Source organism: Struthio camelus, chromosome 30 (genome assembly GCF_040807025.1).
Source record: "Struthio camelus isolate bStrCam1 chromosome 30, bStrCam1.hap1, whole genome shotgun sequence".
Classification (NCBI taxonomy): Eukaryota; Metazoa; Chordata; class Aves; order Struthioniformes; family Struthionidae; genus Struthio; species Struthio camelus.
In genome coordinates, this window is record NC_090971.1 from 3,024,253 (window position 1) to 3,052,251 (window position 27,999).

Consider the following 27,999-nt stretch of genomic DNA (forward strand, 5'->3'; position numbering starts at 1 on the left):
ACCTCGGCGGGCCCAGGCTCGCGCCCGCGCCGCCGCCGGGCCCCGTCCTTCCACCCAACTTCTCTCCCCCGCCGCCGGCGCACGGGTCCGGTTTTCTCCCTCGCGCCCGCGCTGCTTTGCTGGTCCCGCCTCGGCCTTTCTCCCCGGGGCAGACGTACGGATAAACCCGCTAATTCAGCTAATTCAGCTGAGTGTGAGGTTCGCCGGCTGCAAAACCTCCTTTTCCTCCTCGTGTTTCGTGACCCCCCCCCCAAAATCCCGACGACCTTTTCTGCAGACCGGGGAGGGCCAAACCCATCGCTTTGTTCCACTTTGAAAAAAAAAACCAAAACCCCAAAGTAACCTTTAGCAAAAGCCAGCGAAGCTGATTTTAGGAAAAAAAATCTATACAAATGCCATAAAATAAGGACACAAATATATGGCTGCTTCAGGCTCGGGACGGAGGGACGCGCGCCGAATTTGCAAGGACGAGCAGCGGCGCAGCGAAGGCCGTGAGAGGATGCCGCCAGCTTTAAACTGCACCCCTTGCCAGATATTTTTAATGCTGTATTTGCAGGCGACAGGTGAACAACAGCAACGAAGGATAAAACACTCTTCTCTTTAAAACACAGGTATTTGTCCATTTTCTGGGTGTCCTCCCCCCAAATAATCACTGTGCTGCAGGACTGCTGCTTTGTGCCTCTTTTTTTTTTTTTTAAATAAATACAAAAGCCTGGACAAGCGGCAAAAGGAATCAAAACGAGGAGAGGCGATCGTAAAACCTCCACTTTTGACACTGTTTCATAATAGAGGGAGGGGGACCCCCAAATCACTGCAAACTCTTTTCGGAGCGTAACTGGATTTTGAGCGTTCCAGCGGAGGAATCTGGACGCCCAACAAAACCAGGGGAATTTTGTACAGCGGTTTCTGGGCTTAAAGAAAGAAAAAAAATAAAATCTCCTTTTCCTTCCGGTGGCTCCTTGCCTTGCAGAGCCAAATAACCTAAACGAACCCCTAATCCGCCCCGGAAAGGCAAAAGCCTCCCTTTCCCCCTCCCGCAGAAGAGACCCCCCCAAGCCGGCAGCTCGCGTCTCCCGTGAGACGCCGGCCTCGCCGTCGCCTTCCCCCCGCTCCCTTCCCAGCCTTTGCAAAACGATGCATTTGCAAGAAATTCTTGCCCAAAAAAGAAAGAAAAAAACCCACCGCACCTTGCCGCACCGTAACCTTTCGCCTTCGAGGCGGCGCGGCGCGCGGAGCCCTTGTCAGCCCCAGCAAGCGCCGAGCAGGAAACCGAGCGAACAGGCGCGCGGGAACGAGAAAGGGAAGATTACCGTCAATACCGCCTCCGCCACCGCTTCGTTAATTTGGGTTTCCGAAGGCGCTCGGAGCCGCGTTAAACAAAGCTCCGGTGCCGCGGGGGCCGACACCTTTGTACGTCGGCCGCCGCCGTGTCGGAGAGCGGCTTTTCTGCCTGGGAATTTGTTTTTCCTCCGCGCCCACGAGGCAAACGCGGGGCTGCCTTGGGGGGGGGGGGGAAACGGGCCCCCTCGTCGCTTTGAGCTTCAGCAACACGTTGCTGTTAAAAAGAAAAAAATGAGCGGAGGGAGATTAGAGAGGGCAGGCGCTTGGGTTGTACCTTTTTTGTGAGCTTTTTTTCCTCTCCCCCTAAAACGGGGGGGGCGCAGGATGCTAACAGAGCCGGGCTTGCGGGCCGGCGCGGCCGTCGAGCCGCCGCTGCCCGCTCCTTTCATCCGCTCCCAAACTTTACTTTTCTCTTGGCGACAGTCAAAAGCGTTTTCTGCAAATGTTGAGCCTGCTTCTTGAAGGGGGAGGAAAAGGAAAAAAAAGAAAAAAGTAGCAAGCTGTCGGGCGAAAGCGCGGCGTGCCCGCGCCGCTATCTTGGAAAAGAGCATAAAAGATGCTTGCAGATTAATACTATTAAGTAGGATTTAAAAAAAATAAGGCAATTGAGGTTGGATAATGCCCTACATAACAAACCGGCTCTATTCTCCGGCTCCTGGAAGGTCCTTGCGTGCCCGGGGGGTTATTTAGCATGTCTTTGACAAAGCTGAACGATTCGTATTGAAATGGCACTTTAGGACTCCGCAGCTCTCGTCCGCCCCGGACTTTGCGCGCGCTCCTTTACACCTGAGCAGCGGCGTAAAACGCCAGGCGATCGCCTTCGTCGGCCACACAGGGGGCAAAGCAGCGTAACGCCACGCTCAGCCGGCGCCGGGATAAAGCCCCTTTAAAGGGCACCTTCGAGCAGCGCAGAGAGGGCAGGGATTTGGGGCGAGCTGCTCGGGGCTTTTCTCAACCCCGGCCGGCGTAAATCCCCCCGCTGCCACCTCCGTCGCGCGGCCGAAAGGAGCAGGCCCAGAGGCAGGCTTCAGGGGGTCCATCTGATCGCCGGACGGAGCGACGAAGGAGCCGATTTCCCCAGCTGGAGCACGTTCAATAAAGCATCTTTGAAAACGCATCTATTTTTCCTCCAGTAAATAGCCGCGGCTTTGGAAAGCATAATTGCTACTTAGACTTCCCCGGACCCTATGCAAGCAACAGATGAGTTTTGCTGCAAATAAATTCAGTTAAAAAACCTGAAAGCTCCGGGATGCAATCAGTGTAGAGGATATTTCACGTATTTTTTGCTACAACGTCTCCAGCATAAGGAGACCTGCGTGCCCAGAGGATTTGCATCATCCCGGCTTAGGAGCCGGCTCGATGCTACAGCTGGTCCCAAAGCAGGTGACGTGAAAAGGGGCTTTTGCAGCAAACTCGAAGCCGAGGAAGATGCCTCGCAGGGTGTAAAGCAGCCCCAGGGAACGGCGGGGCTGCAAGGGACGGTTTTGCCCCCAAACTGCTGTCCCCAGTGAGACCAAGGATCTGCCATGTGGCAGAATGGTGGGAATAAAGGGAATAGGATTCACCGGGAAAGATGAATCCTGTCCTGGATAAAAAAGGTAAAAAGACGAAAAGGAGAGGAATCAGATCGCCACATCTAATGCAAGGCAGCAGCAGGAGAAGGAGATTTTAGAAACAAGCCAGTGCATGTATTTTGTAAGATATTTGGCGGGGGGGGGGGGTTAGAATTAAGATATATTAATGGATAGGTTTACTAAATGGATTTAGTAAATCCCCTTTGTCCCTTTTCACGGTGATTTGGGACTCAGTTATTTGGCCCGTTTTAGAAGGAAACTTCCCAAATATTTTCGGTGTCCAGCCAGCAAAGTCAGCCCAATTTCAAACTTTTCAAAGGTTCAAGGAACTTCACTTCTGCCCCCAAGAGCTTCTTGGCAAGACTCGCTTTTCCTCGTTCTGCAAAAATAAAAAATAAAAAATAACGGGTTGTTTTTTATGCCAGGTCAATATTTCCTCCCAAAATCACATTTTTCAGTCCTTCATTCCATTTTCCTGACCGGATTTGTTTTGTGGTCATGGGACAAGATATTCACCACGCTTTGTTATTGTCCATTTTTCTGAAAGAACCGATTGCATTAAAATCTCTCTCGGCAAGACAAAAACCACCAGATGATTAATTTGAACACAAGGCAAGCTCTTTGGGGCTGATTCTTTTAGAAGATACCTTTGCTCAGAGCGGCTGTTGCACGGCGAAGCTTGCTGAACTGCAGCTGAAATGAAAAGCATGCTGCACGGGTAAGGACACTACATAGCGCTCTCAGATTTATGATGTACAACGCCTTTTTGCACCACCTACCTCTATATGGAGGTATAGACAAAAGAATGGCATAAATTACACAGCGCAGAGTTTCTATCGCGGCAGATACCTGTAGCAAACTTTGCACATTTGCCCCAATTTTTGGATCGGTCGCACAAGCGTCGGCTTCTTAGTTGCGCTTAGCAAATCTCTCTGTTAGAGGGAGGGTTTCTGGCCGTGCGCGAAGCTGCTCTGCCTTTCGCCCGCTTTCCCACCACCAAACCCCAGGTCGGGGGCTTCCCCCTTGGAAATGAAAAGCCCACAGTGCCTAGCCTCAGCGGCCGGGAATCGCGAGGGATGGAGGGAAGGGGAAACAAGCCCTTGAAAGCAGTTTCCTGACCTGCGGCAGTGGAGGCAGGCGCTCGGCGCAGAGAGCGTTATCCTCCTTTTTGAAGGGCTGCCTGCAAACCGTGGCTGTCCCTAGGTCGCACGAGTCGAACCCGGCGTGGCTCCTTCGACGCCGGCGGGCGTCCCAGTTGGGGCCGGCCTGGAGCATCTCGAACCCTTTAGGATTTGCCTGGAGCACCTCGAAAAGAAAGAAAGAAAGAAGGAAAGAAAGAAAAAATCATCCTAACTCCAGGGCTAAGATACCTCCCAGGCCTTCCCCCGTCAGGGCAACATGGGGCTGCTTTTATTTTTGTTATTCCTCCTCCAAGCCAGCAAAAAAAAACCAGGTGAAAAGACACCCGGGTTTCCAGTGGCTCATAGAAACAATAGGCGAGACCCAGGTGCAGAGCTCCTCCGGGATTGCCCTAAATCCATCCCAGGCTGCCGCTTTCTGCCGCGGCATCCGGCCTTGAGCTTTGCCCTGGACCCAGCAGCCGGGTTTTCCAGTCCCGGGGGCATCACGGCGGGGTTTAACTCGGGTAGCTCGAGCTCCCATCTCCCTTCTTCAGCGATGCCTGTTGCTTTTTTTGCAACGCTGCTTTTTTTGAGCGTTTCCCTCTCTCTGGGGCTCCTGCTTCCATCAGCTCCCGTTTCTTGCACAACGCTGGCAGCCTCTGCTACCCGCTTTAATTCCCTCGCAGAGAGGCAACTGGCTATTTTTTTTAACTCTTTTTCGTTTGTTTTGCAACACAGCCTCCTTCAGCCTCCCAGGAGCCAAGTTAAACATCCCTTAAGACATACACATTTTTTTCCTCTGATTAGGGAAAGTTGAACAAATCACGGCCCTAGAAACGGGGGAAAGGCGCCAAACGGATGCAAATGCACAGAGCAGGCGACTGCTCCCCATCACTTGCTCCCTGCTTGCCCGTTTCTCCACCAGCAAGCATACTAATATTATTAATTCCCATGCCATGCTTTACGTTTGCGGCTGCCTGTTGGCGGAGCTGCTGGTTCGAGCCGACGCTCCGGTCCCCGGCCTCGGCAAGGGTGCAAAGTTTGGCGTCAGAAAGGAGCTGGTGGGCTGACAGGCCTGCAAACAGCTGGTGACTGACAAGTCTATTAAATTAAAAAACAAACAACAAAAAAAAACCTCCAACGAAACAGCGCAACAGGCTGAAGGGGCAGATCTTGACGGATGTGCCCTGTCTATTCAATCCGTTCCATGTTAACCCCTGGCTGCATGGAATTGCAAAGGGAACAGGTCCTCGCACACGTGGGTCCCCCAGCCCGGCACATAGAAAAGTGGCAAAGCCGCTTTTGCAAAATAATAACAACAATAAAAAAAAAAATCTTTGCCACAATTCCCTCCCCTCCTTCCACCCCCCCCCCCCCCGCCCCAATACAAAGAAACCAGAAAGCTGCAGATGAGCATTTCCTCCAAGGCAGTGAATCAATCAAAAGTTTGCAAGGCAGCTGGGAAGTCGCAGCGACAAGCAGGAGGACAACCGCGCGCTATCGCTGCCGGGCTACAGGCGCTTCCCGTTGTCGCGCCGGGGCTGCCGCGAGACGGGGCGGCGATGTGCTGTCGGGGAAACGCGTCTTTCGGAGGCTGCCGGCGCGAGCCGTGCCGTTGCCCGCCCCGCCGGGTGCGGGATGCACCACATCTGCAGGCACCAAATCTGCTGCTGAGGTGGGGGTGGCTCAGCGGCTCCTGCCTGTCAAGATGCGGATTTTGGGTTTTTCCAGCAAAAGCGAAGCAGCTGCGATCTGGCTGACGCCATCTGCGCCGCTCCCCAGCGCCGCTTCGCCTGGGAGCTAAGGCAGCAGCGTTTCAAGTTTTTCGTTCCTACGCGGCCGGACTAGGAGCAAACTCGTTTCCATCCCTAGGCTAAATATCAGCTGGAGATTAGCAACGTATTTGTGGAAAATATTCACAGACAGAAACTGTTTCTCCCCCCCCCCCACAAATGTTGCTTTAAAAAAAAATCCCTACCTGCAAAAAAAGGAGACAGTGAAACCAAGACTATTGCACAGACAAATTCTGAGCTGATTCTTATTTAATCACAGAAATCAGTTAACCATTCCTCCCTCTTTTTGCCTCTCCTAAAACAGCCCCGCAAGCCCACGGCAGCCTCTTACCCCCGGAGCTCCCGCTCATCCGAGTCCTAACGTTGCCTGCAAAAGCACTGACCAATTTGCATAGCAGTGCTCGGGAGATGGACTGGTTCGGGGAAACGGAGATAGCCTTTCCAGGCCCTGAATGGCATTATGGAAAGAAAGAGAGAGAGAGAGAGAGAGAGAGAGAGAAAAAAAAAACCAACAACCCAACCCTCTAATCTCCATGGATTCACGCCTTTCGCAGAGTTCCTGGTGGTACAGGCTAGCGGGCTCCGACACTGCTGAGAGCAGAGGACGCTGCTGGAAGACACCCCGATTTTAGTGCAAATTGCAAACCTCCGCGAGGGCGAAACACGTTTGCCCTGGGGAGAGCTTTTGCCTCGGACGCGAGCTTGCCGCAAAGCTGCAGCTCAGACCTTTGAGATTGGGAGTCTCCATCTGCTAACAGGGAGTAGAAACCTGGGAGAAGGTGGTTTGGGCACAGAGCCTGAGGGTTTGGACCATGCACCCCGCTCCAAAGCAGCCGGGTGATGGACGATGCATGGAAAAGCAGGCAATGCACCGAGGATTTTGCAGCCATGAACTTGCGCACATGCCATTTGCATCGCCTGAAAAGACCCACGCCAGAAAGCCGCGTGCCAATGCTTTTATACAGGCATTCACGTAGGACGTGCCGCGGGCTCCGCAGCACGTCCGGCAAAGCACGGGACCCTTGGTGCCCAGACCACGTGCACACCGTGTTTTATCTGTGGGCCCCGCTTTGGTCCCTGCGTTACCTGGGATGGGACACCTGGGTGAGCTGCGGAGAGCATCTTCCCTCGAGCCAGCCAGGCCGTGACGTTCCCGCCGGCAGCCGCAGGTTCGGGTCGTCCGGCCACAAATCGGGTTTCCAAGCTGAAGTTCAACAGGTCAGGTCGGGTGCTGGGAACCCCCTAAATTTCTTCCTCCCTTCCCAGCCCAAGCCCCCCTCCCCGCTGCCCCGCGGAGAGGAAACCCCATCGAATCCCGTGTCACGGACACAATTAAACCGAACGGGAAAGGGCTCTCTGTGATTTACTGCGTTTTCCGATCCCTCACGTTGGTGCGGGGGGAGAAATTTCTCTATTTCCCTTCTATTTCCCTTCCTGGACAATCCCATAAATTGAAGATTGTTTTTTTCCCCCCTTTCAAACCCAACCATTTCCAGGTATTCTTGGGCTGTTCTGGTCACGGCTGACACCAACAGGAGCTCAGCTCCAAGTTCATTTCCTTCTCCTGTTTGGGAGCAAGGAGAGACCATTCGCCTAAAGGACGGATGTGGTCAGAGACGTTTCCCTGCTCTAGCTCATCTTCTCCCCAGGCCTCTGCTTCTTTCGGAAGAAAAAAATCAACATTTTTTGCTGCAGCATCCAAAGGATCATTCCAACCCCCCCCCTCCAGGAGCATTTTAGAGGCCTGGTGATGCTTGGCAGGATACTGGATAGCTCCTGGGAAATAGCGTTATTCCTGTGTGCGGCAGCTCTCCGGCTCTCTTTGCTAATCCATCTGCACCGAGCCAAAGCCTCTCCATCGGCTTATGGCAGCAGAAGCAACTCAGAGTTTGAGCAGCCCCGACCTGAGGGTAGAGGAACCCTAAATCTGGGCTTAGAGCCAGCGTGCGAGCTCCAGAGACCTCAGCAGCTGGTGGCGGGGAGGGGTGCAAGTGTCCCCGAGGTTCGGGAAGGGTGCGACAGTCTCCAAAGGATGCCCAAGGTTGATTTTTCCCAGTCCAGCAGCTTCATTTTCCTTATCAGTTGAGCCGCGGCGTGACGGAGCGGGCCCTGCCTTGAGGGCCTCAGGGGTAACGTGAAAGGGCGAGTGGGGAAACCGAGGCACAGCTACGCAGGAGACGGATGACAAACCTGCTGGCGCACGGGCAGTTGCACAGCCCTGATGCAAAGAGTCGGGACCTCGCATGCCTGCATCTCCCGTGCTCCAAAGGTCTTCTGGGCACGTCCGCGGCGGAGCAGCTTTCGGCGGTGGCTCCTGTAGCGAAGCAGAGAGCCGGGGTCAGCCCCAAGCGCTGCTCCTGAGCACAGGGTGGTGGGGACAGCCCTGGGGCCTGCAGCCAGGCCGCGTCCCCTGCGAGCCCCGCTGCCACTTGCAAAGTGCTGCTGCCATCTCGTGGTGTCGCAGCCCCTGTCCTTGCCAGCCCCCCCCGCTTGGCCAGACCCGGCGGGGACCTCTACGCCCCAGCCGAGCCCCCAGGCGCAGCCGCAGCAGTGGGTGCACAGGAGACCTGGGCCCAGACACGTGTCCAGAGAGGACACACGCACCCAGCGGTGTCCTCGCCACGAGGCCATGTAAAGATATCCTGGACCTCACTCTCCCTCTCTGCTTCACGGCTAAGCAGAGGCCGGCACACGTTTTAACCGATGGGGAAACTGAGGCAGGAGGAGGCAGCAGAAGGGCTTGTGGGCTGGGCTGCAGCGTGCCAGCCCCGTGCACCGGCCCGTGCACAAGGGAGGCACCGTGGGCTGCGGTGACTGGGGAGGGAGCCGGCCACCCTTCGCTCCAGGGTTGGTGCCTGGCTGTGGCCGATCTGGGCAGCAGGCACCTCCGAGTCCCTCCGTGCAGGGACAGGACAACGTGCTGGGAAACGGGCTCCAGCCGCATCTGCTCCGAGCTTTTTTTAGCCTCCCTGCAGCCCGCACGTCCCTCCCCTGCAGTTGCTGAGCCCCAGAGCAGGTGCTTGTGGCGGGTGATTTTTCCACGCGTCGGCATCCCGGGAGCAGTGCCCACGGGGACCGGACAAGGGCAGGGAAGGGTGAATGGATAATTCGTGCCGGCTGCCCCCAGCTTTCTGCAGGGGATGGCCAAGGGGTGCCAGCCTTGCCTGGATGCACCACCCTGTGTGGTAGCTGAAGGACGCAGCTGCCAGGTTCTTCCCCGACCTTCTCGGGATCTTCCCTCTCCAGATGCGCAGCAAGATTTCTGGTCCTCCCAGCATCTGCCCTCCTTCAGGATCTCCTGAGCTTCCCAAGCCAAGGAGAAGGAAAGATCCAGGCTGGCAAAAGCCAAGGAAGACTAACTTAACTCAAGACATGCATCTTCACTGGTTATCCCATCTAGCTCTTTGCAGAGCCGGGAGAAGAGCCATTTCTCCCAGGCACAGGCCCTCGGCTCCCAGCCCAGGCCTCAGCAGCAGGAAGGCCCCTCGGCCAGGCTCTCCCACGCTCCGGGAGGCAGGTGCTGCTGGAAGAGGAGCCTGCCTTGCATTTCTAGCAGCGCTTTGTCCTCCCAACCTCGTTGCTTCTCTCAGAGCCTGGAGAAATCCCCGAGATCTCCAGCTACGTGTAGTCCTGCTGGGACCCAGTCCATCTCACAGGCGGTTTTGCTCAGAGCACAGGTTTGAAGCACAGGAACGCATGCAACAGGGTAGCTTTCGGCTCTCCCTCCCTTTTCTCTTCCCCTCCCCACTGGAATCCAGCTTTCAGGATCAAAAATACTACTGGCTATTTTTAAAGCATCGACTTCGCCCCTCGCTCCTCCAGCTTGCAGTGACAGATCGGGCTGTCGTAAAGTTCAGCTGTTTGCTGCTCCCGCTGCATCGAGCCCGGGGCGTTAACAGGCGTGATTCCCTCCTCGCTGCCAGCACTTCTGCCTGGCGGAGGAACCCGGAGGAAAATCCGCGCCACTGGGCTGGGACCTGCACCCGGAGGGGCGTTCGGCAGACCACCCCATCGCTGGCCGGAGCGGCGCTGGCCAGGGTAAGTGGAGCACTGAGCTCCTCTGCGGGGATTTGGGCTCTGTGTTTTGGGGAGGGAGGAAAAGGGGGCACTATGCCAAACGCTGTGCAAAGGAGAAGAGCGAATCCTTCAGGTGGACAAATGTCCCTCCCATTGCTGTGTCTGCACTTGGAGAGCAATGAGATTCTCTCCCAAGGAGCTGGCAAATCCCTCCAGTAAATCCTGGCTTCCCCAGGCGCTTGCATCTCCTTTTACACTAGTACCAATGCTTGGCTTTGATCTCCCCTGAGGCCTCAGCACCAGCTCCTGGCTGTTGTGCCATGGTCCAGGGTTGACATTCACTGCTTGTCTCATCCCCTCGCATCCAACCTCATGAGCTTGATTGATCTGGGCTTGTTTGCCTGGGAAAGGCTGGCTGAGCTCTCTCCGAGGGTGGATTAACCCAGGCATGTTCAAGAGATGTACTCTATGAGTTGCACTCGCCCCCTTCTCAGCAGAGCGACGCTTGCAGCACGAGATTTGTGGCTGCTCACATCCACTGCTCCGATGGAGGCAGATGAGCTCCTTTGAGACCGATGCCTCTTTAGATGCATTTTTCTCCCATCCATGCAGGCTGTTCTGGGTGCAAACCGGTGTCACTTGTAGCAGTGGGTTTGCAGACACGACTGGCACCAGCTCAGAGCCACGTGGGGGCTGCTTCCCCCGAGCAGACTAACACCCCCAAGCACTTGGCTTAAACCAGTCCCTTGCCAAACTCATTGCATTAGTGACCAGGCTAAACAGGGACCAGGACTGACCTGTGATGGCACTGCCTGTGCCTTGGGAGGGCAGACACTGCTCCGGCCACATCTGGCTTGTGTCAAATGAGACTCCGCTTCAGTGATGCTCACAAATTCCAAGTCTGCCCTTCTCCAGGGATTTCATGGCCGCCGTGTGCCGAAGCAGTAGCTCATCCGAGTGTTCCCAGCCACGAGGCAGCTTCTGCTTGAAGCAGTCCAGTGAGCCGTGCTGGGCAGGGAGGCGCTCGGGCGAGTGGCTCCGTGCATCTCCCGCCGCGCCTGCGGCATGCCAGTCCATTGCCAGAGCAGGATTTTTGCCATCCCTGCTCTGTGATTTGCAACAGGGTTTGGGGGTGAAAAGCAGCATCAGCCCACTCTGATCCACCCTGCAGTAGCAAAGCCCCAGGCCAGGGCTGCAATTACGGGCTCCCCTCCCGACACAGCACAGGGCTTGGGAAACCCTCGTCCACGGGTTTTGGGTGACACCAGCTGCTCCGCAGTCCCCACTGTGGCAGGATTTGGTGATCCAGCTGGCAGGACACAGTGCTTTGCACCTCCTAAACCTCCAGCTGATTTCATCAGTGGGAAGGGGGGAGTTGGTGTCCCTCAGCGGTTTGATCACAGATGCTTTTGTCTTGGCACCATGACTCTCTGCCAGCTCGGGAGAAATTCCCAGCCTCCTCATTCCAACATATGCCTGCAGCCCCCAGCTTGGAGAGCTGCTGCACATTGACAGCATTAAAACAATTGATGGCTCGGTTTCACGGCATGGACAAAATATGGCACGTCCTCAATTTCCAGTGCTGGGGAGACGCACTCACAACACCCAGTCGGTCGATGAGGCAGAAGAGAAGATCCTGGGACCTGGCCTCGGCAGCAACCTGGGTATCCCAATCAGATTCCTCCAGTCAAAGTTTCCCAGCCCTGCCCAGAGGCTCCGGACAAAGCGGGCGGGTGGGATGCCAAAAGGCCTCTGCTCTCTCCAAGCCCAGATGGTACCGTCTGCTGTTCCCAGAAGAATTCCCACCTGCCTGCCCCCATCTCCTGGCCCGCACGTAACCGATTCCCTCGGTCTGCGTCTGCGCCTGGGGCTCGCTGCGGGGAAACACGTGGCAAACAGATGGAGAGGACACCAGGCCAGGCCAGACCTCGGCAGGCTACACTGGGATTTGGGTATTATAATTTTTTTTTTAAACAAGATTTTTTCCACTGTCTTGTTATCTCAGGCCCTTGTTACCAGGTAACAGATACCCAGTGCATAAACACGGGGCAGGCAAAAGACCTCCAAAGCTTCCATGTGTCCCAGCAGCAAAGACCTGGGAGTCCCAAACCCCTTCCTCCACTGGGGGCTGCTGATGCCAATCCCAGCTGGGATTTCAACCCAAGCCTGCATTTTATTCTTTGTTTTCCTCTCCTCTAACCCTTGCCTCCAAGGAAGACTCCAACAGACTTAAACATGAGCCTGTGGTTGTAGATTTAAGCTTATTCTACAAGAAACAGCAGCCATTCGTCCTTCCTTCCCGTGTTCTCTGGAGGAAGAACAGTTTAGCAGCAGCTACAACCTAGTCAGAGTAGGTCAGCAGAGAGTCAGAGGGGGAAAAGCCCTTTCCCCCCCCATCATTAAACAAGAGCCCAAACTTGTCTAGAGGTGAAGAGCAGAAAATTGGACAATTCCCCCAGGAGGGGCATTGTGGTACCTGTTTCAGACAAATCCGGCTGTTAGGTCTCCCTCCATGTTCTTCCCCGTCCTCATAGGCTGGTGAAAGGCTCGCGGTGCAAACGCATTGAGGGCACTGCAGGTCTGTAAGGCTTCCCATCTCAGTGAAGATTAAGGCCTGGAAAACAGCAAGAGTTTGGGTTAGGAAGCAGGGAGATTTTTTCTGAAATGTTTCCAGAGGGGTTTATTGGTTCGTCAGCTCTGGGGGCGCTGAGGGACCTGCTTTCAATCCTCGCTCCAGCCTCAAGGGCCAGGAATCCTAGATGGACAAATCGCCCCAGGAGAAGCCTGATAGGTAGCAAATGAAGGATACCAAAACCATCTTCCTTGGATATTCAATTTTCTTTGATCCTGGCCTAGTACCTGAGCTACAACCCTCCCTTTCTCCTCCCTATGGCAATAGGGGTTTGCGTGGCCGCTTGCTGCATCTGAGCCCTTGCAGGCAGCTTTCAGCAAAGCCTGTATGGCCTGGCGTTCACCAACCCCCAGCAACGCGGGCCACCTTTGGCCCATGCCATGTTTGCACTCAGGACTCAGTGGGGCACCTGAAAGCCATTTGCTGCCCACCGTCCTCCCCATGGAGCAAAACAGGGCTCCTCCAAGCACTGTGGCCGGCCTGGGACCCAGCACAGCTCTGCCAGGTCCCCTCTAATCAGCCTGTGCCTCAGTTTCCCCCTGGAAGGAGAGCTATCAGGGAAATGATTAAAGACCCTGTTGGGAAAGCACAGTCACAGTGACTCAGTCCACAGGGCTGCAGCCAACCTGCTATAGGAGCCAAAAAGGGAAGGAAAAGCTGGTACCTTGGAGGCAGCCAGCTCACCCAGCCCGTGCTGCACAGCCTGGGGAGCTTCCCACCACCTCCATGGGCTCCTCAGCCCCCTGGCCACACACAGCCTCCCTCTGTGCCATGTGCCTGCTGTTCTTGGCTGGATTTGAGCCTGTCTAAATTTAGGCAGCTCTATTTCGACACCCATCCGCTGCCCCGCAGGGGGGAAGGTGACAGAGCAAAGGTAGCTAAGGAGGAGGAGCAGGGACCCAGCCGCCCCGTGGAGGGGCTGCATGAGCTGCACAGCACCCTGTGGCCCGGCAAGGCTCTCCCCAGCGGCACCCGAGATTTTGTCCGTCTGCGAGGCCATGCAGGTGCCTGGGACTGAGGGTGGTGTTTTCCCTGCTGCCCTCCCATGGATCTCCCTGGCCTTCACAGCAGGTAGAGCTAGGTGACAAGGACAAGCCAGCCCAGGTGCCCCCCAGGGAAGGAGCCTCAACACCAGGAGCCAGGTCATCTCCAGAGGAGGCCAACACAGGTAAGGGCAGGGATGAGGGTCTGAGGAAAGGGGAGAGCAGGACAGAAGCACACAGAGGCACCCCAGGGTCCCAGGTGCAGGTAGTCCCAGGAGAGCTGGGCAGAGGGACTGCACCGCTTGTGCCCTCCCTGGCCGACCCTGGGAGCCAGAGTCACCTCCGGCTCGCCGCTGCCTCTCTCCTCCCAACACCGCAAGGATGGGGACGTCCCAAAGACAGTCCTGCTGCCGGCAGGGCCTCTCCATCTCCCAGCCCTGCCAGAGCTGCGCTTCTCTGCTACACATTAACCAGGTGTTTATTTCTAAGCGTCACACCAGGGACAAGTCCCCTCCATGCCACCTCCTCCAGGGGTTTTGGGGTAGTGCTGAGAGGTCTCTGCTCATGTCCCTATGCCCCAGCTCCTCTCCACCAGCACACTCGGCTCAGCTAGTCCTCGCAGCCGAGAGCAGCTGGCAGCCAGAGCATCGCCAGCAGAGCTGGAGCGTGTTTTCACTCCAGACATCTGCCCCCTTCAGCCATTAATCCCGCTGGCAGAGGCACACGGGGGCAGCCAGCGCTCAGCTACGTCACCGCAGCAGCCCGCACAACTAATGGCATTTTTTGGCTGCTGCAGCCACAGCAAAAGGAGCTGAGAGATGCTAGGCAGAGCTGGTAGGACTGCAGTTTTGCATTTTTGGGGAAGGATGAGCCTTCAGCCTCTTTTCCCTCCTGGCTGTAGCCTGCACTTAATAGCAGCCACAGCATCAGTAATCACACACCTTGGGCTCCCCAGGTACCAGGCACATCCTTGTGGGCATTGGCCTCTGGCAACCGGCGTCTCACACAAGCTTGGAGGGGGAAATACTCATTTCACACACAGCAGCTTCCGAAGGACCTTTGCAAAAGGCTATCTGACTAACAAGTGACTAATAACCAGCTGTTAAAATCAGCCCCCGAGGACAGCAATACGCAGCCTCAATGAAGCAGAAGGGAAGATAAATTTAACCACGGCTGCACCTCCTCCTGCCGTGGCCAGCTGTCTGACATGATTAAGCGCGCACCGAGTGGGGATGTGCTCCTGGCAGTCCCCCTTCGGCCAGCTCGAGCCTCCCGGTGCGCAGGGAGCCAGCAAGCGCCTTCTCCGGCTTTGGGAACAGCCGCATGTTGCGTACAGGTTTTCGGCAGAGCCCGGAGTGCCGCCTCTCCCAGCGCTGCTCCTACCCCCTCGGATGCCACGTACTGCACATCTTTGTTTTTAACTGACCCTCTCCAGCCAGTATCACGGCTGGAGATAGCAGTGTGCCAGAGGTAGCCCATGCCGTACCCAACACTGCCTGGGTCCTTGCTGCACTCATCAGCTGCTCTCTTCCATGCCCCAAAGTCTCTTCGAGCCTGTGGGGCTAGCCAACCCATTCGAGGGTAGCTGGACATTTTAACTGCCTGACACACCGAACTACATCACGCAGCTGCCTCTGGGCAGAAGATGAGAACTGCAGGGGCTGAAAGCAGTTTAAAACAAACAAGCAAGCCCTTTGGGATTTTGCCTGAAAGCCTGCCTCCCCCCAGGAGCAGCAGCGATGCAGCCAGACCCTGCAGGACTGTGTTTTACAGCTGTCTGGACCCCAGCAGCTCCATACCTGCAGCTCCGGGCACCTCTTGCCACTGCTCGCTTTAGCTCGTGCATCTCAGAGCCCATCTATTCCTTGCTTCCAGGTGACCTGCCAAATGAAGCAGAGACAAGCCAGCGGGTGAGCAGCTCCCTCAGCTCTGGATGGATTGGAATGGGGACATCTGCCAGCAGTAAGAGCCCAGGGCAGCCGGAAACCCCCTGCTTCTTCCTGAGGGCACTCTTCCTCCTCCTCTTCTGCCATCATGGTAAGGAGCCAGATGAGCAGAGTCATGCCAGGGTCACATCCTTGGCAAGGGCAGCCAGAGGGAACTGCAGCCTGAGGGTACAGGGAGGGTAAAACCGTGGCTGAGCTCTCCTAAGAGGTGACTGGAGAAAGCAGAACATTGCATTTCATAGCAATCATGAGGCTCGGGCGCTATCAGAGCACCCTTGTCCCCGGCTCACCTGGAGGGAAACACAGGCAGCACTTCCCATCACCATCATCTGCCCCAGCAAGGAGAGCATCCTCCTGCTCTCCAGCAGCTTCTCTGGGAGCGCCCCTAACAGATTTGCCTATCTCCAGAGGTAAGGCAGGGGCAGTAGGGCCCAGAGTAGCACATCACCACTGTCCCCCTTGACCAGACGCCAGCCAAAGTCCACGCTCTTCCAGAGCCGTTTCCATCAAAAGGCACCAGCCGCATCCATCCCTCAGACCCTTGCTTTCCTCCTTGCACCCCAGAGCCTCTATCAGGAGGGCTCAGACCTGCACATCCCAAAGTTTAAACTCACTTCCCTGCATCCAGACAACAGCATGCTTTGAGCCACTCCTTCACCCAGAGCACCCCAGCCCAGAGGACCCCACCAGCCAGCATGTACCTCCTCCAAGGGCAGATCTTTTCTCCCTAGTGGGCAGCTGTCCGTTATAACCCCTCTGCCTAACAAGCTGAATGGTCCCTACTAGGCTGGGCTCAGCGGGCTCTTCGTTAGCCCTCCTGGGGCTGTGGCACATGGCTCTGCCTTCTGCAGCCCTGAGAAATCCCAGTTGAGGGGTTGGGTCACCTTGAGGCAGTGCAGTCCATCACGAAAGAGCGATTGCACAGCCTGGCGAGGCTTGAAAGGGCAAGAAGGGGTTTCCCAGCTCACAAATTCCTGTTTGGGAAGCCCTGGGGCAAAGAATCTCTCTCCGCGCCGCACCCCAGGGTCACAGTCATAACGGGTGCCCTGGCTCTCGTTCATGCGTTCATGCCTCGGGTACATGCCCCAGTTGCTTCCGCGCACCCCTTTGGCCCTGTGATTTCACCCTGGGCTGCCCTCTGCACTGGTATCTGCAGCAGCAACCCTGGATCCCTTCCCTTCAGGCACTCAAAAGACAAATCATTTAAATGAGTCACCGAGTTACTTAATACAGGGAGCCAGGTGCTTCCAGCAAGCGTCTCCATCGTGAGATCTGGAGTGGACCAGATGGGGGGGAAGGAATGGGAGGAGAGGGGCTGCCCCTTCCCCAGCCCTCCGGGGATGCCCCGGGCCATCCCGTCTCTCCCAGTTTCTTCCCAGTGCAAGATCCTGCGCTGCAACTCTGAGTACGTGGCTGCCACCCTCAACCTGCGTGGCTCCAACAGGAACGTGGCGTACTGCAGCGCCCTCCGCTCCTACTCCCACTGCACCCGCAAGACGGCCCGCACTTGCCGGGGCAACCTGGCCTACCACTCTGCCGTCCACGGCATCGAGGACCTCATGATCCAGAACAACTGCTCCAAGGAGGGCCCCGTCTCGCCGCCCCGGCCCCGGCCGCCGGCCCCCAACCACCAGGGCTTTGAATCTCTGGATATCTGCAACTACGAGAAGAGTTTCCTCTATAAGCATGGCCAGCCGCCCAGCTACCAGCACTGTGCGGCCTTCGGGGACCCCCACATCCGTACTTTCCATGACGACTTCCACACTTGCCGGGTGGAGGGCTCCTGGCCTCTCTTGGACAATGACTACTTGTTTGTGCAAGCAACCAGCTCACCAGTGGCCAAGGGGTCCAACGCTACGGTTACTAGCAAGGTAATGCTCTTGCCTAGGGCTTGGCAGCAAATCGTTGGCCTCTGGGATGCAGGAATGGCTTTGGGCAGTCCCTGCAGAGACGATCGCCCTGTAACAGATGTGGAGATGCCCTCATGTCATCTTTTCCCTTAAACTGCCATCTATTTCATAGAATCACAGAACAGTTGAGGTTAAAAGGGACTTCTGGAGATCATCTAGTCCATACTCCCCCCCCCACCCCCTGGCTCAAGCAGGGTAAAATATCCTGCTCAAGCACGGTATTTCAATACTTAGAATTAGAGCGTACCTCACTAAAAGGGCTGGGGAGGGTAGCAACAGCTTCAGCTAAACTCCCATGGGATCAGGAATTAATGTTCCCAGGAACAAGTGGGATGAAGGTCCTTGAGGGGACCAGAGAGACCTGTCAACAATCCCATTGCCTGGCAGGATAATGCTGCTGCCTGGGGATGGCTGTGTGGTCCACGGGTTACCTCAGTGTGGTCTATCCAGGCCTGGCTCCTGCTGAGTTTTCAGCTGCTTAAATAGCTTTAAAGAGAGAAGGGCACGAATTGCTTTCCTAACAGGACTGCAGCAGTATGGGTGAGATGGTATGGGGCAGAGGGAGGTGCTCCAGTGAGGCAAATGTGGGTGAGCTGGTACGTGGGGTGGGGAAACGGCCACAATTCCCATGGGGGAGCCTAGTGAGACAGGTCAAACTGCCTCTGATCTGCTTTCTGTGCAGCTCACCATCATATTCAAGAACATGAAGGAATGCATCGACCAGAAGGTCTACCAGGCTGAGATAGATAACCTTCCTGCCGCCTTCGAGGACGGCTCAGTGAATGGGGGCGAGAGGCCGGGAGGAAGCAGCTTGGCTATCTGGGAGCGCACGCCTGGGCAGCATGTGGAGATCCGGGCGGAGTACATCGGCACCACCATCGCCGTCCGCCAGGCCGGGCGCCAGCTCTCCTTCTCCATCCGGGCAGCAGAGGAGGTGGCGCGCTCCTTCACGGAAGAACAAGACCTGCAGCTCTGCGTGGGCGGCTGTCCCCTCAGCCAGCGCATCTCCCGCAGCGAGTGCCACCGGGGCCAGATGGCAGCCGAGACAGCCCGCGCGCTCTGCAAGGAGATGTTGCCGGTGGAAGATGTCTACTTCCAGTCGTGCGTCTTTGACGTGGTGACCTCAGGGGATGCCAACTTCACCATGGCAGCTCACGGAGCCCTGGAAGATGCCAGAGTCTTCCTTCCGAATGCTGAGAAACTGCACATCTTCCAGACTGGGGCAGGCTGCCAGCACACCTCTTCTTCCTTACTCCTCCTCCTCCTCACTTCTAGTCTTTGGGCTATTCCATTGCACTTTTAACTCGTTGGCCAGCACTCACTGGCATGACATACAGCACAGGGGACACATCTAAGGGACAGTCCAAAGGAGTAACGCGAGAGCTGCTGACTCAAGAATCGTACCTTGTAGATCAAGAAGGACGCCTTAGCTAGGATCAAGTATCTCTGTGGCAACGTGGAATTGGAGACCCAGATTTGGGGGGGGCGGGGAGGGGGCACTGGAGATGAAAGACGGCAAAACACTCGTTTGTATCCGCTGCTCTCACCAGTGTGGAGGTCGGCACTGATTGAATCTCCTTCCTCTCCCAGGCGGCCTCTCCCAGAAGTGTTGTATTTTGGGTTCTGATGTGCTCTTTTCCTAAAGATCAGGACACTGCAAGCCTTATCAAAGAAAAAGAAACACACAGGGGGTGAAGGCCTGCTTGTGTTGTCCTTGGTATTATTGATCTCACCACCTGGAAGAGAGGTTTAGAGAACCTCCCTGTCCCACCAATCCTTTGAGTGCTCCTGATAGGCACAAATTTGGTCCTTTGCAAGATATTCGGCCTTTCAGGAAGCTTGCTTTACACATTTATTCTGGTGTTACTACAGCGGACTTTTGCTCAGAAACCTTATAGATTTAGAAAAAATGAGCTTAAAGCCCAGATCACAATTTTTAGCAGTCAGAAAACTATGTTTTATGGATTTGGGGCCCCTTGACCTACCTGCTACTGAAGTCATATTAGAGCAAAGCCAGGCAGCAAGATGGTCATGGGAGTGCTGTGACCAGGGTTTGAGATTTCCTTTACCACAAGAGCTAGAAATCCAAAATTTTATACTGCACTCTCCTTTCTCTGGATCACTAACTAATGGATAGTAACTCTGGACTCGTGCTAATTTCTAGCCCTCTGGTGTTGCAAAACACCAGGTCTTTGAAATTTCTCTACTGTTGCTATTTTTCTTTGTTGTTGTCTTGGCACCTATTTAGGACTCAGTATAGCAAGTTCTGGACTTTGGACCAGGGTTGAGTTTCAGTGAGGCGGGAGAGAGAAAATGACCCAGCGTTCCTCTCCCTTGGGCCCAACTTTCTCTGGTGCTGTCACAACCCGGTTCAAATCTAACCAAGACCATTGGTATGACCTGAAAAAGAGAATTAACAGTGAAGACGCTGAGCTGGCAAAAAACAATTTGACTCTATCGATGGGGTGGTGAACTATTAGAGGATGTACATAAATATTGTGGTGAGGCCAAATTAGATGTTTAATATATTTAAGAGGTTTTAAGAAAAGAGGATAGAGTTCTATTTGTTAACACATATTTTCCATATGCAAAAACTTTTTTGGGGGAGGGGGGAGGGGGATAAAGAGGGCTCACATCAAAAACTTTGCTATTCACGTCCTGAGGACCTGTAAGAGGAACGCTGCAAGACTCCAGCCTTGTGGAGGCAGTGCTTTAGGGGAAAAGTAAGCTGAAGGATTTGGGCATGCTACTCTGTGAAAGAGAACTGCAAATCATCCAGCTAGGGAGGAGCTGTCAAACATTAAAGGAAGCTTTTACAATTCATGTCTCAGTATCCCTGCAGTTTCTTTGGTCACTTTTTTTCCTCTGGCTCTTCTGGCCAGGGCATGGACAAAGAGTGAATACAAAGTTTCTTAGCTATGTCAGCATATTTCCTCCTCCAACGTACACTCAAAGCACGTGGTAACTAGCATAAAAGTTTTTCTGTGTCTTGTACGGTGCTCTACTAGTCTCTGGACGTTTTGACATTAAAGTTGTCTATTTTTGAAGTCCTCATTTCCAATCATCTGTCTCTTATTTCTTTGGTCGGCAGCAGCAGGTGAAGATAATAATATCTCGCCTTCCACCCACTGCTCCTTTTACTCTGGAGCACTGTGTGGTCTATATATACATGCTCTGAATCAGGAGAGGAAGCCAGCCCGCCGCGCTGCTACGCTCCACCACTTCACAGGACAGGAAGGGTCACTGTTTGCAGGAGACTGCAGGTCCCTGTGGTAGCAATGATCAAATACTCAGGAGCCCTGCCTGTACAGGCTGCGGACCTAATGCTCTTGGAGATCCTTAGAGAAATAGGATTGACTTTAATGCAGCAATAAAATTATCTGCTTCCAGGGTGCAAAATGGCAGGTCTTTAACAGCGCACAGCAACGTTATGCAACTGCTAGCAACTAATGCAGTAGGGACAGATTTTATGATGCAGAATATAATTATCCATTAGATTTTGGCTGGTGTATCTAGTTAACAAGCATATCGTGGAGAAAGGGTGGTTTTCCTGACCAGGACCTCACTGGTCAGTGACTCGTGGAGGTGTGCCGGGCCAGGCTCACGCCCAGACCCAGCTCTTTTCACCTCCACAGTTGTATAATGGAGGAGACCCCAGGACCCAGCAGCAGGGCGGAGGCAGCAGATGTGATGCTACACGAGCCCTGGGCACACAGGCATAGCAGAGAAGTGATGCGGCAGACTGACCCAGCACGTATCTCTTAGCACCATGCTGGTGCATTGGCTCTGCCCCAAAAGTGGAGTGCAACTAGTGCTAGTGCGGCGCTCTGCAGAAGGGCTGGTCTTAAGACGTGCTCTTCCCAGCCTGGGGAACTCCCCTTCCGGGGGAATGAATTGGGCTCTGAAGACTTTGCTCCCTTTGAAAAATCAAAGCTTCCTGGGTCTGCCTGTGAAAGGTGGATTCAAAGTCTCTCACTCATCATCCAACTGACAAACCCCAAAGCACACGAGAAGGGCTTTGGTCAAGCTCCAGAGCTTGACCTGGAAGCAGCAAGCTAGACCACCTTGAGCAGCTCAGGCGGGTCTGAAGCTCCGATTCAGGTTAGAGCAGGCACTGGGTAGTCAAAGCATGTCACAGCCAAGGCCACCACCTTCCTTACATACAACCCAGGCACTTAAATCTGAGCTGCAGCCTGGCTGATAGCCAGCAACTTGGAGGGAACATGTGCAGCGTTAACAGGTTTGAGCCTGCTCTCAGAATTGTTCTTTACTCTGCATCCTAAACTTAATGACTTTGGAAGAAGCAAGACCTTTCAAAGACGTGCTAAAGTCTCTAGGTAGAAGAGAGACCTTTCTACCTCTGACAGATTGCAGTCTGAAATAAAGAAGTGGAACGTAGGCGTGGATCCAAGCCCCATTGATGTCAACAAGAGTATTTCCATTGACGTCAGTAGACTTTGGATTGAGCCCTTAGTTTCCTAGCATATGTCACCTGCTAAAAAAGACACTGGCAGCACTGGCCAGCGTTTGCAAACGCCACCCCAGTTTTGGCCATTCTGGGTTTGGATGCCCAACCTGAGCGGTTGGAGTAAGAGAGTTCCTAGCTCGGATCCGACCTGGGGCTCATCTGCTGTCATATGCAACCGTCAATGGCAGCCAGTGCCAGGTCTCCAAGGAAGGTGTGGGAATGCTGCACGAGGCACGGATGGGACAATCTGCTCCCCTTATATCCTGTCTCACCCTGATTTCTAGTAGATAGAGAAATGCCAAGGCCCTGGGGCAGGAGGTTTAGCAGCCAAAGCCGAATCTTCATTAGCAGCTGCTTTTACATGCCGTAAAACAACCTGATCATCAGAGGTAGCCAGGTTTGCCAGCTTCCGATGTGGTAGTGAGGGTACAAAGCTGTGCAAATTAGAGCTGCCAAGCCGCTAACCCGACACTCCAAAGCAAAGCTGTTCGAATCAGAAGCAGCTCTTCAGAACGGTAGCACTGATTTAACAGATGCCCAAAAATTCAGGTTTGCCCCGTGTGTTTCATGCCAAATTGTGACATGTTTTGTCAATGAGATGTTAGGGCCAAGATGCAAGCTTCCTCCCTAGTGCTCAGGGGTGGATGCAGCTTCCTCGTGTTTGTAAAAGCCAAAGACTCGCGCGGGAAATGTGAATGGGAACAGCTGCTGCTGAAACGGGCACATCACGTTCTGGTGTGGATCGCCACCTTGCGTAAGGGCTTTCTGCCTGACGCTCTCCAGGCATTTGGCAAGATCACTGACAAAAGAAATAAGCTGTCAGTGACGTTCGGCAAGCTAACAGCAGATGAACAGATCCCAGACCTCTTGAGGTCCATCCTACAGCTTTCCTTGTGAACTGGCAAATGCCCTGTTTATCCAGATCCTGATTCTCACAAGTTTCTTTCAGCCATTCCTTTGTCTTCTTCTTGTAACCAGGTAATACACAAAGTGAAGATCAAGACTCATTCTCACCTTTACAAAGTCATAACCAGCAGGCTCAAAATTTGCTCGTATTAGCCAAATTTTCACGCAGCTCCACTTGCCTCCTCTTAAGCTCCCTCTGCACCTAGGACTGGGCAGCCCAGGGGACTGACATTATTAGTCTATCATGTATGTAATCCAAGCAGCCAGCCCATAAAGATGGACGGAGAAAAATCATCCCTGTGGTTCAACGGCCACACGTTGTTCCTGAAAAGGCCTCTAGATGTCCATGTACACTAAGACATGAGAAGCAGCGCTCTGGTGGTATCAGGAGCCTGTACCAATATGCAGAGCCCAGCTCTGCCCAAGGGATTTCATTCCTCACCCAAAATACCACAAAATGCTCCCATAAAGGTTCCAGCATTTTGCCTGGTTTTCTAGAGATAACAAGCATGTGAGATCAATGAGGGTGCAGGCAGTATGGGAAGGGACTTCCTAGCTCCCGGTTTTAGCCGCCTCACCTGGGTATCTAGATTAGGGACCTTGTTTGGGGTCAGCCTCTCCAGGGGAGATGCCCTTGTACCCCGCAACTGATGGACTCTGAGCCCATTGGCACTGGCTGGAGGCAAGGACAAGGCTGACCATTGCGCTGGGCCCAGGGAAAGCTGCGTGTGGGTTTGCCTTGGCTACTGAAGAGCAAGAAATCTTCCTTCTTCCTTTGCCCCTTCCAGCATCCGTGGGCCCCTGCTGCGGTCTTTCAAGGGACAGCTGGAGGGAGTGGGGAACGAAGGTCAGGAAATCTTTGGCTATAAAATACTGTTTCCTCTGTTAATAACATCTGACCAACACCAAAAGACAAAGAGGACCAGGTGGATCAGTTTTGCACAGTGACAAGTTGGAGACTTTTTCTTAAAAGAGGGCATAGGGCGAGGGAGCAGAGCGCGGCCACGCAGCCACTGCCGAACACCAGAAGAGGACAGGCTCTCCCAGCCTGAGCAAGGAGGCAGCTGGTGCGACTGAGTCTTACTGCCCAGAGCACGTGAAAGACATGGGACTTCCCAGAGTCGGCACTCAAATTCCTCCTTGTTTGTGGACGGCTGAATTCGGTCTCAGGCACAGGCTGCTGACGCTCGGCTCTGGCTTTCTCCTCCTTATTGCAAAATCGCAGTCTGGCAAGAGTAACAGTGAAGACATCCCACCGCAGCAAAAAAAAAAAAAAAACATCCGCTGAAAAGAATTTTTTTCACATCGCACTCCTGGCAAGAGCTGGAAACCTGGGACCCTGAGGAAAGTCCTCACACCGGATCCCTGAGGGGCCTTCTCCCCATTTAGCTGGGAAGGGGAAGGAGAAAAGGGGATCTCAAGCTGTGACACATATGCCATAAGGCATTTCAACACGGTACATAGCCTACACAGCACCAGGAATTACTGCCAGTGGTGACACAAGCCATTGCTGTTGCCCATGGACAAACCCAGCAAAAAGTTGCTTTGGGAAACCTGCGATGGGGATCTGCCCTGTGTGACCTGAGAGCTTTCAAGATCATTTCATGTAGGTCCCTGCAGAGCTGTTTTACAGTACCCCAGCAGGGTTGTGCCGCCGTGTCTCAAAATTAGGCACTGCAAGCCTTAATGGCTTCATCAAAACTTTCATTTTATTCAGAAACTCAAAGTGAATCGCTCCCCTCGCTTCCCTGCTTCCGTGTTTCTGCCAAATTTCAAGCTTGGACCACTGCAGGCAGCCCTTTACGCTGTCAAAGTAGTACTGAAGTCAGCCACAGTCAAACTTGAGCAGCGAGAAGATAAGGGTGGGATAGAGGTGGCTTTCCAGGAGTCACAGGAGTCCCTTGGTCCCTTGTTTTCCAGCTGCAGGGACACACACCCAGCACAATCAGCGTGGGATTGTCAAGTGCTGCTCGCTGTACATACATAGGCCAATTCTCCATCCCAAGCCTCAGCTAATCCCTTCCCACCCTGGCCAAAGGAAATGCCTTTTCCGCCCCAGCTCTCGTTCCCGTTCGCACGACAGGCACACTCTGTCCCTTTGCTCCGGCCATTGGGAATCCCTTCACGTCCCTCTCTTCCCCTCCCCGCCTCGAATTTGCTGGAAGCAACCATATATGGTGAAAAATGGAGAAAACGGCACCAGGAAGCTACTGGAAGCTCTGCACAAGGCAGCAGCCTCTGGGCAGCCAGGCAGCAAACTCTCGCAGTGCTTTTCAGAGGCGGGAGCCAGTTATCTAGGCTGAGATGATAGACGGGGCAAAGGATGGCTGGCGACAAGAGGAGCGTGATTGCTCCAGGCAACAGCAGCCAGGGACTCCTGGTAACCAAGACCAGGAAATAAAGGCTTTTATGAGTGCTCTTGTGCATCAGGGTTGTGTTACAGGCACGATTCAGATCGATCATGGGCAGGGGGGCAGTTTTCAGCAAAAACCTTACGTTGCTGGTATGGAGCGTGATTTGTGCTGCCCAGTTTCTGCCTCACCTAATCGCTTCCCCATGACCCACTCAACAGCCCCTGCTGTCAGTGAGTCATCTCAGGGCATGGTTTCTAACTCGGCCCTTCCCTGCTCTTCAGGGTTGGGTTATCCCCGACACATCCAGTTAGTCATGCAACTCTCCCTTCCGTCACTAGCCCATGGCCAGCGAGGAGAAGGCTCTGGGCCGCTCTCCCCATCCGCCTGGATGGCACTGGCCCCAGGGCTGACTTTTCCCCTTCCTTGTGTCCACCACCAAGGCTGGAGGGATCCTCCAAGCAACATGTTGCCAGGGGAAAACAAGCTGAGGGGGGGACCGAGGCCTTAAAAAAATTGCTTAGGAGAAGGGAGGAAGCGCCCAAGAGCTGGTCTCTGCCCAAAACCATAACCGGCTTCTCTTTGATATCATTCTTTTTAAAGAGACGTGACATTTTGAAGCTTTTGTTTTACAGGCTAAAATTCCTCTGCGTTTCCAAGTCCCTTGCTTAATCCAGGGTGCTGCTTGCGTGGGAAACCTTGTGAACCGAGTCTCATCCTGAGGAAGTTGCAGCTGCTCCTCCTTCAGTGGAGAGACCACAGAGGCCTTTCCAGTCAGATGGAGGTCAGGGGAGCAAAGGGCAGAAGCTGATGGACAGATAAAAAGAAACTTGGAGAGGATCCAGGCTTTGAAACGTGCCTTGGACCATATCTCTGGCAAGCCGAGGACTTCATCGCCCTTTGACATCGCTGGAATGCATTTGACAGTTGGGGAGAAAGCCACCATGGGCTGGAAGAGCCAGGTTGGAGACCTCTTTCTTGGGAGACCTGCACCGAGGGAAACCAGAGACGGGGAGCGCAAACACGGATCCCAAAGGAACGCAAGGGTGCGAGCGGGCCAAGAACCAAATTGAGGTCTTTGGGATCGCGTATCCCATAGCTGGCAAGGCTGCAAAGAGAGCTCGGCTCGTTTCGCCAAATTAGAGCAAATCCGTAATTCTTGTGAGCCCGGGGACCTTCTCCCTAGCAAGGGACAACGGGGAGAGCTTGTCAGGACCAGACCTGCAGCAGGAAAAGGCGCACGTCCTCCATTGCGCACCTCACTGCAAAAGAGTTCTCTAGCAGCGAGGAAATTTGTCCTGCAGTTTGGCAGGCGATCAGCTTACACCCCGCAAGTTTATCTGACCATTTTTATCAGTTTATGCTAACAGGTGTGAATTAACTTTGAGGGACGGAGAGGAGGGCAAAGAAATAAAAGCACGGCGCGCGGCAGAAAGGCACGGACAAACAAGCGCCATATCAGAGGGCAAAGGACAACCGAGACAACACCGAACAAAAACACATCCCTTTCCTCGGCGGGGGGGAAGGAAGGTCTTTAGAGTCCCCCCCCACCCCACACACACACCCTGTTTCCACTCCTGCCTTTTTATGGCTCATTTAGTGGCTCCAGAAATATTACCCTCCCGTTTCCTCCCCTCTCCATGCCTGCTTTCCTGAACTGCGAAAGCATTAATCGCTCTTAAAACCCATGACAAAACAGCCTGTCGGGGAGGAACGTGTGTGCTCAGCACGACCACGCACAAATTACAATTCAAGGGTTTCTCCCAGTTAAAAGCCCCACGGGGCAGCGACACGGGTGATACGGTGTCACCCGCTCCCCAAATCCCTGCCGGGGGTATGGGGGCAAGGAGCGGGGGGTCTGCCCTTGACACGGCTCGAAACATCCCGAAGCGGAGTGGGGGGGGGGGACACGAAAGAGGGTGTAAGATGTCCCCTTTTGGCAGATGACGGTCCGATGAGTAATTCTGCTAAAACTCCTGGTGGGGAGGGGGACGTGGCTGCCCCGGGGGGGTGTCACTGGGGGTTTGGGGGGTGGGGGCCACCCTGGAGGGATGGAGATGGACTGAGAGGTGTCCCCCCCCCCACAGGGTGAGGCTTTCTCTTCTCTACCCCAATCCTGCCCTAATTCGCCCCAAATTACAGTGGGGGGAAGCAGAAGGGGGGCTGTGGAAACGCCACAGCTCACTGGGGGTTTGGGGGGGGGGGTCACAGACAGCAGCGGGGGTGGGGGCCACCCTGGAGGGATGGGGACAGACTGAGAGGTTCCTCCCCCCCCCCCCCAGGGTGAGGCTTTCTCTTCCCTTCCCCAATCCTGCCCTTATTCGCCCCAAATTACGGTGGGGGGAAGCAGAAGGGGGGCTGTGGAAACGCTGCAACTCACCGGGGCTTTGGGGGGGTGGGGGCCACCCTGGAGGGATGGGGACGGACTGAGAGGTTCCCCCCCCCACAGGGAGAGGCTTTCTCTTCCTTACCCCAATCCTGCCCTTATTCGCCCCAAATTACGGTGGGGGGAAGCAGAGGGGGGCTGTGGAAACGCCGCAACTGCCTGACGGGGGGGGGGTGTGGAAATGCCCCCAAACAGAGCTGGGGGGGGGGAAACACCCTCAGTGGGGTGAGGGGAGCCCCAGAGCCCTGTGAGGACCGCCCCAGTTCAACCAGTACCAGAGAGCCCGTCACAGTACGGCTCGTCCTGGCCGCTGCCCCCGAGCCCGCGCATCATGAGGGGGGGCTCAACCCCCCCCCCTCCCGCCCTGCCGTCCCCACAAGGAACATTACATCCTGTTCCCCGCTCACCACTGGCTCCCGCCTCCCCCGTCCTCGCTCGCCATTGGCCAGCCGCGCCGTCACTCCGTCCCCTCTCCCACTCTTGCACCCTTCCATTCTCCCGCCCTCCTGCCTGCTTCTCCGCCGCACACGCTCTCCTCTCCTTCACAAGCTGTCCACGCTCCGCACCCGGC

General features: G+C 54.8%; 2 protein-coding genes across 7 annotated transcripts; one reads left to right on the forward strand and one right to left on the reverse strand.

Annotated features, from left to right (window-relative positions):
* Positions 1–340: 340 nt before the first annotated feature.
* On the reverse strand, positions 341–27,995 carry LOC104147229 (uncharacterized). Of its 5 annotated transcripts, none has more exons than XM_068922210.1 (9): positions 27,836–27,995; positions 15,261–15,341; positions 12,323–12,460; positions 8,994–9,164; positions 8,020–8,143; positions 6,916–7,033; positions 5,002–5,137; positions 4,035–4,220; positions 341–3,294 (listed from the first exon to the last, which is right to left on the reverse strand). In XM_068922210.1, exons 3-9 carry the CDS (start codon positions 12,440–12,442, stop codon positions 3,247–3,249), a joined length of 903 nt encoding a protein of 300 aa, XP_068778311.1. In that variant the 5' UTR covers positions 12,443–12,460; positions 15,261–15,341; positions 27,836–27,995; the 3' UTR covers positions 341–3,246. The 5 variants fall into 5 exon arrangements, 4 of the variants coding, with proteins under 4 accessions (XP_068778311.1, XP_068778315.1, XP_068778312.1 ...); XM_068922211.1 differs by having other exon boundaries at positions 1,118–3,294; positions 4,035–4,211; XM_068922214.1 differs by lacking the exon at positions 8,994–9,164 and having other exon boundaries at positions 27,836–27,991.
* On the forward strand, positions 13,341–20,371 carry HJV (hemojuvelin BMP co-receptor). 2 transcript variants are annotated; one of them, XM_009679591.2, is made up of 4 exons: positions 13,341–13,646; positions 15,337–15,498; positions 16,776–17,278; positions 18,000–20,371. In XM_009679591.2, exons 2-4 carry the CDS (start codon positions 15,405–15,407, stop codon positions 18,618–18,620), a joined length of 1,218 nt encoding a protein of 405 aa, XP_009677886.2. In that variant the 5' UTR covers positions 13,341–13,646; positions 15,337–15,404; the 3' UTR covers positions 18,621–20,371. The 2 variants fall into 2 exon arrangements, with proteins under 2 accessions (XP_009677886.2, XP_068778310.1); XM_068922209.1 differs by lacking the exon at positions 13,341–13,646 and having other exon boundaries at positions 15,330–15,498.
* Positions 27,996–27,999: the final 4 nt, after the last annotated feature.

Coding starts and splice junctions, on each gene's coding strand:
- LOC104147229 (XM_068922210.1), bottom strand. CDS start 12,442: ATGGGAAGCCTTACAGACCTGCAGTGCCCTCAATGCGTTTGCACCGCG. Junction 7,034..8,019: donor AACTGCCCGTGCGCCAGCAG/GTTTGTCATCCG, acceptor GTTGAACTTCAG/CTTGGAAACCCGATTTGTGG. Junction 5,138..6,915: donor ACCCAGGTGTCCCATCCCAG/GTAACGCAGGGA, acceptor TTAATTTAATAG/ACTTGTCAGTCACCAGCTGT.
- HJV (XM_009679591.2), top strand. CDS start 15,405: ATGGGGACATCTGCCAGCAGTAAGAGCCCAGGGCAGCCGGAAACCCCC. Junction 15,499..16,775: donor CCTCCTCTTCTGCCATCATG/GTAAGGAGCCAG, acceptor CGTCTCTCCCAG/TTTCTTCCCAGTGCAAGATC. Junction 17,279..17,999: donor ACGCTACGGTTACTAGCAAG/GTAATGCTCTTG, acceptor CTTTCTGTGCAG/CTCACCATCATATTCAAGAA.